The sequence below is a fragment of the Doryrhamphus excisus genome, chromosome 2 (genome assembly GCF_030265055.1).
Source record: "Doryrhamphus excisus isolate RoL2022-K1 chromosome 2, RoL_Dexc_1.0, whole genome shotgun sequence".
NCBI lineage: Eukaryota > Metazoa > Chordata > Actinopteri > Syngnathiformes > Syngnathidae > Doryrhamphus > Doryrhamphus excisus.
The window spans coordinates 967,735-976,105 of NC_080467.1; the positions used below are offsets into that span (position 1 = coordinate 967,735).

An 8,371-nucleotide genomic window follows, 5' to 3' on the forward strand; every position below is an offset into this window, starting at 1 on the left:
ATACAAGATATAAATAGAAGCCAAATGTATAAATACATTAAACAGTGTTGATATAGAATGAAAATGTCTGAGGTTGGAATTTGTATCTTCATCACACTTCTAATACTTCAGCATTTTTTCATCTCTGAAGCAATTCATAAATCACAATTTTACATTCCATTTGGGATTGTCCTCCATAGCGACTTACAAAGTCATTTTCTCCTGAACATGGCCGTCTAGTCCTTCTCCCCCCAGCCAGTCCTCCTCCAGCTCACCCAGGATCTCCTGCAGGGACAGCTCAGGCAAGGGAGTATGTTGTGGCAGGGACGCATAGCCGGACTCCCTGCAACCTTCCAGAAAACTCCATGAATCCTCCAGTTGGGAGTAGCCAACCTCCATCGGGGGGCTGTTTTCAAGGCCGGCATCCCAGTAACCGGAATCTGGGGTGTCTGGGGTGGAAGAGTGGGAGCTGGAGGAGGGCATGTAGACGCGTTGCTCCGTGGCTCCTGGGTACATGAAGGCTGCAGCTTGGTTGGAATTTGAGGTGTAGTTCCGCCCCTTAAGGGGAGAACGGCACCATAACGGGGTCATAGGGGACGTTTGGGTGCCGAGCTGGGACCAGTAGCCCCTCAGGGGCGGACTGGAGTGTTTCCCAATGGGTGTACCCTGATGCAACCCATACATGGATCCGTATTGTCCATGTTCCTCATTGGCGGGGTACATCGGAGGAGGACATTGTCCATAAAAACAAGCTTCCTCTATCTCCTCTTTCACTTGAGCGGGGTAGGACGGCGGGGGGCCCGGGGGCACCGAGGTTCCAGTCTGGGGCCCTCTGGCTACACTGTGATGTGGAGTGGTAGCGTCCTGAACCGGACTGTCTGTCAGCCACAGCGTCTTCTTAGCCCCCTTGCACTTTAGGGTACGGGCTCTTCGGTTCTGGAACCACACCTGGACGGGAAAAAGGAAAAAGAGGTCAGATGTGACGACGGACTGATAATCAAAACGCTTTGTTAATCATTTTCTTATGGACCGAGTGGAATCGGGGAGGGGTTCAAATCAAGTTGCTCTGCTGTCTGCACCGCAAACAAAAATCCTGATAAAAAGCGCTTGTGTCATCTTTCCAGATAAAGACATGGAATGAGAGCGTGATAGTGGTATCAACAACTCCATGCCATTTGAAAACACACACCTTCAACGTTAAAAAAAAAAGTATTTTTCAATACTCTGGAAATGGTCAATTTTGTCACAATTCTGGAAAAAAATTCTAAATATCTGATAATACTTAATAGCACTTGAATTAAGCAATTTGAAGCATTAAAAGAAGCATTAAAATACATAAAACTACTAAAATCCAAATATAAGGCATCCACAAGATTCAAAGATGGCGGGATGATACGTAGTATTCTATTCTAGGCTAGTCGCTACGTGAGACACACAAGCACCAGACGTGATTTTTTTTTTCAATACTCTGGAAATTGTAAATTTTGTCACAATTCGAAAAAAAAATCTAAATATGTGATAATACTTAATAGTACTTGAATAAAGCAATTTGAAGCATTAAAAGAAGCATTAAAATACACAAAACTACTAAAATCCAAATATAAGGCATCCACAAGATTCAAAGATGGCGGGATGATACGTAGTATTCTATTCAAGGCTAGTCGCTACGTGAGACACACAAGCACCAGACGTGATTTTTTTTTTTTCAATACTCTGGAAATGGTAAATTTTGTCACAATTCGGAAAAAAATTCTAAATATGTGATAATACTTAATAGTACTTGAATGAAGCAATTTGGAGCATTAAAAGACGCATTAAAATACACAAAACTACTAAAATCCAAATATTAGGCATCCACAAGATTCAAAGATGGCGGGATGATACGTAGTATTCTATTCTAGGCTCGTTGCGGGGTGAGACACACAAGCACCAGACGTGATTTTTTTTTTTTTCAATACTCTGGAAATGGTAAATTTTGTCACAATTCGGGGGAAAAAAATCTAAATATGTGACAATACTTAATAGTACTTGAATGAAGCAATTTGAAGCATTAAAAGAAGCATTAAAATACACAAAACTACTAAAATCCAAATATTAGGCATCCGCAAGATTCAAAGATGGCGGGATGATACGTAGTATTCTATTCTAGGCTAGTCGCTACGTGAGACACACAAGCACCAGACATGATTTTTTTTTTCAATACTCTGGAAATGGTAAATTTTATCACAATTCGGGAAAACAATTCGAAATATGTGATAATACTTAATAGTACTTGAATAAAGCAATTTGGAGCATTAAAAGAAGCATTAAAAATACATAAAACTACTAAAATCCAAATATAAGGCATCCACAAGATTCAAAGATGGCGGGATGATACGTAGTATTCTATTCTAGGCTCGTCGCGAGGTGAGACACACAAGCACCAGACGTGATTTTTTTTTTTTTTCAATACTCTGGAAATGGTAAATTTTGTCACAATTCGGGAAAAAATTCTAAATATCTGATAATACTTAATAGCACTTGAATTAAGCAATTTGAAGCATTAAAAGAAGCATTAAAATACATAAAACTACTAAAATCCAAATATAAGGCATCCGCAAGATTCAAAGATGGCGGGATGATACGTAGTATTCTATTCTAGGCTATTCGCTAGGTGAGACACACAAGCACCAGACGTGATTTTTTTTTTTTTTTTTGCAAGTTTGAATGATTTCACAACAGGAACAATAATCCCTAACACAGGCCACAGGCTACTGTTGCTATGGTAACTCACGCCAAACTGGAACTCAACCACTGACCCAACTTAACACACACAGGCATGCCTATTTATGTCTTAAATGACTTATTTTCTGTTACTGTGTCCGCTGTATTGGTTAATATGAGGGTAAAGGTGACTATAGGGGTGCTATTTAATGTCTACAGGGCTCTGATAATGATAAAAAACATATTCAAAAACAATCACTTTACCAATAATAAATCCTGCTTTCTAACTACAACAATAGGACTTAAACCTGTATTGTGTCAGGAGTAAGCAACGGCAATTGAAAAGAGAAGGGGAGGATTTTGGAGCTGAATCTAATCTAATAATGACCTCCACCAAGCACAGCGTAACAACAGTGTGGACTCTTATGCCAGTGATTATCAGTTTGTTTGTTTGTGTTCAAAACAACTCGAAAAGTTCTGAATGGATTTGGATGAAATTTCCAGGAATTGTTGGAAAAACGGATATGGAAGAACTGATTAATTAATACGGATCACCGTCTGGATTACAGAATTTCTTAAAGGACTCTTTAACATTGCAAGACTGCAGGACAAACAAGTTTCCAACAAGCTCTACAAACGATCAAAATATGATAAAAAAAAAATTAGATTATTATTTTCTCTAGTTACAGTCACTTTTATTGCAAATGCTGATATGAAACCGCGGAGAACATCAAGCAGGAGGGTGTGGAGGCAAGGTAGCGAGCTGTGACACTTTTTACTTCTCAGTACTATAAGTATATATGAGTACTATAATAGTACACATTGGGATGGTGGGATGTTGAAAGTTGAAATAGTTGGAAAATAATTTAAAAAAAACAACCACAGAAAAAAGAAAAAAAAAACAGTAGTAATTTTACGAGAATAATGTAAAAATATGACAAAGTCGTAATCGAATGAGAAAAAACGCTGGAGTTTCAGAATTAGCTCATTATGTTATTAGGTAATATTAAGGAAAAATGTTAATATTTTGACAAACAAAACCAAACAAAATAAAGTCAGAATTTTTGGAAAATTAGGTTGGCGAAAAAGTTGTAATTTTATGAGAATAAAGTCAAAATATCATGATAATAAAGTCATAAAAATGACTTAATGATAAAAAAGTTATAAAAAAAAATAAAAAAATTTAAAAAAAATTAAAAATTTTAAAAAGTCATAAAATCCCAAGAAAAACATTTCTGAAGATTATTTCAGAAGAAAGAAGTTGATACTAATAATATGCTTTTGCAGCTACAGTATATCACGGAGCTGGGATGCTGTTATTGCACATCTTAGCATATAGCATCTCCATTTGTTATGTAACAAAAAGCCCAAGTGCCCTGCATCCTTTCCATCCAAAAGTCTGCATCTAACCCCACAGGCCGACTAAGTCCTTTGCCACCGTGATACGTATGTTCCTACTCCATTGAAGTCATTTATTCCTTACCTGGATGCGGGACTCTGGTAGGCCGGTGGCCTGGGACAGGCTTTCTCTGAGGCTGATGCCAGGGTAGGGATCTGTCTCAAAGGTGGCTCTGAGGAGCTCCACGTGCTCCTTGGAGAAGCTTGTCCTCTTCCTGCGGCTGGCGCTGCGAGAGGAGGCGCCGCTGGAAGCCGCAGATCTGGCATCATCTGATAAAAACAACAGGTTGTATGTCAGGAATAATAATAATAATAATAATAACTCTAACATTACCAACTATACCAGAACAATTTTGGAGGACAATTTTAATTACTTTGGCAATTTTTGCAGTTAAATTCAAGCTAGAAAAAGTATCTTGATGACAGAAACACTAGTAGTTCTTACCGTTACTAGACTCCTTCCACATGGCAGCTCCTAAACGTCCGAAGATCTAAACGCAAATGTAATTGTGATGGACCTCTGCTGTGGTGCTGTGTTCCTTCCTCCTTCCCTGTGAGTGTCTTGAGTGTCCCTTGGTTGTGTCAGGATACCTTATATATTGATCACCGAGGCCTCGGTGAAGCAGTGAACACAATGTCGGGGTGGGGTGGGGGGTTGATTCTTGAAGGATCCGCTGGTCAGCAGAAGAAGTGTGACCTAAACTTCGACCAGTTATCACCTCATCTTTATCAAAGCGCTGCCAGGGGCAATCGCCATAATAGCACATAATAGCACATATAGCACATGGTACGTCATTTGAAGGATTGACGGCCTCGTCGATACCACTTAACAAAAGCCATGTTGAGTACTCATGATGCTGTTGTTTTGGTTGCTTTGTGAGGAAAAGCTGAGAAAGTGATCAAGCAAATTTAGAGAAAAGAATGGAAATCACAAGTGAAAAGGAATTCTAAATATAATTACAATTTTAAGTCCTATGACTAAGAAGTATCATATAAAACATACTATACGTTAATGTATAGTAACACCTAAAATACAGTATATTATAATAAATAGTATATTATAAAATATTATAAAAAATACAACATAATTTAATTTAATTTATTTTATTTTATTTTATTTTATTTTATTTTATTTTATTTTATTTTATTTTATTTTATTTTATTTTATTTTATTTTATTTTATTTTATTTTATTTTATTTTATTTTATTTTATTTTATTTTATTTTTGTATAATTGTATAATACCATTCAAATAATTTTAAGTCCTATGACTAAGAAGTATCATATAAAATATACTATACGTTAATGTATAGTAACACCTAAAATACAGTATATTATAATAAATAGTATATTATAAAATATTATAAAAAATACAACATAATTTAATTTAATTTAATTTAATTTAATTTAATTTAATTTAATTTAATTTAATTTAATTTAATTTAATTTAATTTAATTTAATTTAATTTAATTTAATTTAATTTAATTTAATTTAATTTAATTTAATTTAATTTAATTTAATTTAATTTAATTTAATTTATTTTATTTTATTTTTGTATAATTGTATAATACCATTCAAATAATTTTAAGTCCTATGACTAAGAAGTATCATATAAAATATACTATACGTTAATGTATAGTAACACCTAAAATACAGTATATTATAATAAATAGTATATTATAAAATATTATGAAAAATACAACATAATTTAATTTAATTTAATTTAATTTAATTTAATTTAATTTAATTTAATTTAATTTAATTTAATTTAATTTAATTTTATTTAATTTTATTTAATTTTATTTAATTTTATTTAATTTTATTTAATTTTATTTTATTTTATTTTTGTATAATTGTATAATACCATTCAAATAAAAAAATTGCTGATTCTAAACTTTGCAAACCATAAATTATGGGTCACCATTCATGCACAATAAGTTAGTATATCACAATAATAATAATTCAAGAAATATGAAAATCAATGTGGTTATAATGATGATGATTATGATAAATTATTTTTATAATATAATATACTGTATGGCTTCGGCCATATGTCACGCATATTGCAGTAATTGCATGCTAGTTTTGCACACATTTTGTTATATAGCAATAGCGGTACAGAGAATACTATATTTATATTTTTAGGGGTGCAACAACACATGCTGCTTATTGATTTCGCCCATGGTGCACATTTTGAGTGATTGACAGGAAGTGTACATCCAGTGTTGCAATGCACCCCCACGAAAAGGCAAGTATGGCTAGTGATAGTGCCAAGGACACATTAACATTATTAGAGCCTTCTATACATGAATAACACCCCTATATTCACCTTTACACTCACATTACCCAACGTAGTCGACATAATAAGAGAAAATAAGACCTGAATTTGATTCATGCGTCAATGTAAATGGGCTCCGGTGGTAGCGGAGCCGAGTGAAGGGCGGACAGGAAGTGGCATTGAGTGGAGTTTTAGCTTGACCTGGGTTACAACCAGTAATCAGTAGCCCCATGTTAGGGATTATTGTACCTGTTGTGAGATCATTCAAACCTGCAATAAAAGCAATGTTGTTCCAGCAATCGAGTCTGGTGCTTGTGTGTCTCACTAGTGACCAGCATAGAATGCTACATTCGTCTTTGAATGTGACTTCTGAATGCCTTATATTTGTATTTTAGTTCTTTTCACCATTTTCATGCTTGAAAATACTTAATTTAAGTATGTAAAATTTGCTGAAATATGCATGTTTTGGCTAATAAAAAAAATAATTCATTAATTAATATATATTAGAATATTAGAATGATCTTGTACCGCTACACTGCTGCACTGTATGCATCCAAGCTGCCGCGACAGAGCCTCTGACAGTCATGTGATTATTCTTAAGCACATACTGTATTAGTAGATTTGCGAAATGTTGAACATTAATCAACAACAACAATAAAAGCACGCTACAATCAGCAGCACGCTACTCTTTTCTTTTCACATGCAAAGCGGCTGCCTTGCTATCACAAGAGGAAAGACAAAGGTGGGTCATTATTCAGTGATGAATTGGATGCTTGGCTGGTGGCAACCGTGGCCTCGTTACACTGCAAGCTTGTCGGGTGCTTTGACATGTCCAGGCCTCCGCCAGCTTGTATGCAGATGCTGTGACCTTTGACCACCTTGTCTCAAAAAACCTGCCGGAATATGATCAAAGTAATCCCTCGCCATTTTGCATTTGACATTTATGGCTGCGCTCTGTCACAGTTTATGTCAAATATCATAAAATATGTAGAATATGGCCTATGAATAGTCAAAAGATAAACAAATGGTATACACTTTTGGTCTAATTTAACCCCAACAATATCTAAATAATGTAAAATAGCATTCAAAGACACTGGGGTGATATGGAATGGTCACTAGGTGGCGGTAATGTTGCTGTTTGGTGAGACACACAAGCACCAGACATGTTTGAATGATTTTGCAACAAGCTAAAACTCACTTCCTGTCGCCGCCGGAACACATTTACAGCAGCACGCACAAATACGAGTCTTATTTTCTGTTATTATGTTGGGTAATAGTCGTGTAAGAGTGACTATAGGGGTGTTATGTAATGCCTAGAAGGTTGTGAACAGGCTTTTTTAATGCTCTAATTATAAAAATATTCCATTGATAAATTGGGAATCCTGTTTATTCACTGATCGCAGTCAGGCCTGGAACCAACTAATTACTTTCACTGTTATTTTGTCCATTTGTTGGGTAATGGTAGTGTAAGGGTGACTATAGGGGTGTTATATAATGCATAAAGGGCTCTAATAATGCTAGAAATGAATTTAGAAGGTTGTGAACAGGCTCTTTTTTTAATGCTCTAACTATGAAAATATTCCATTTATAAATAAGGAATCCTGTTTATTCACTGATCACAGTCGGGTCTTGAACCAACTAATTACTTTTTCAAAACTGACTAATATTTTCTATGTACATTCACTGTTATTATGTCCATATGTTGGGTAATAGTAGTGTAAGGGTGACTATAGGGGTGTTATATAATGCCTAGAGGGCTCTAATAATGCTTGAAATGAATTTAGAAGGTTGTGAACAGGCTTTTTTTTTAATGCTCTAACTATGAAAATATTCCATTTATAAATAAGGAATCCTGTTTATTCACTGATCACAGTCAGGTCTTGAACCAACTAATTACTTTTTCAAACCTGACTAATATTTTCTATGTACATTTTATGTACATTCACTGTTATTATGTCCATATGTTGGGTAATAGTAGTGAAATTGTGACTATAGGGGTGTTATATAATGCAT

The 8,371-nt window shown here is 35.0% G+C and overlaps 1 protein-coding gene across 1 annotated transcript; it reads right to left on the reverse strand.

The window, feature by feature from the left end:
• Positions 1–48: 48 nt before the first annotated feature.
• On the reverse strand, positions 49–5,080 carry mxtx1 (mix-type homeobox gene 1). The gene is made up of 2 exons (XM_058057770.1): positions 4,166–5,080; positions 49–927 (listed from the first exon to the last, which is right to left on the reverse strand). Exons 1-2 carry the CDS (start codon positions 4,409–4,411, stop codon positions 184–186), a joined length of 990 nt encoding a protein of 329 aa, XP_057913753.1. The 5' UTR covers positions 4,412–5,080; the 3' UTR covers positions 49–183.
• Between the last annotated feature and the right edge of the window lie 3,291 nt (positions 5,081–8,371).

Bases quoted from the DNA above. Each gene is read 5' to 3' on its own strand.
- mxtx1 (XM_058057770.1), bottom strand. From the start codon at position 4,411: ATGTTAGAGTTATTATTATTATTATTATTATTCCTGACATACAACCTG. The intron at 928-4,165 runs GTAAGGAATAAA...TTTCCCGTCCAG, and splicing joins TACCAGAGTCCCGCATCCAG to GTGTGGTTCCAGAACCGAAG.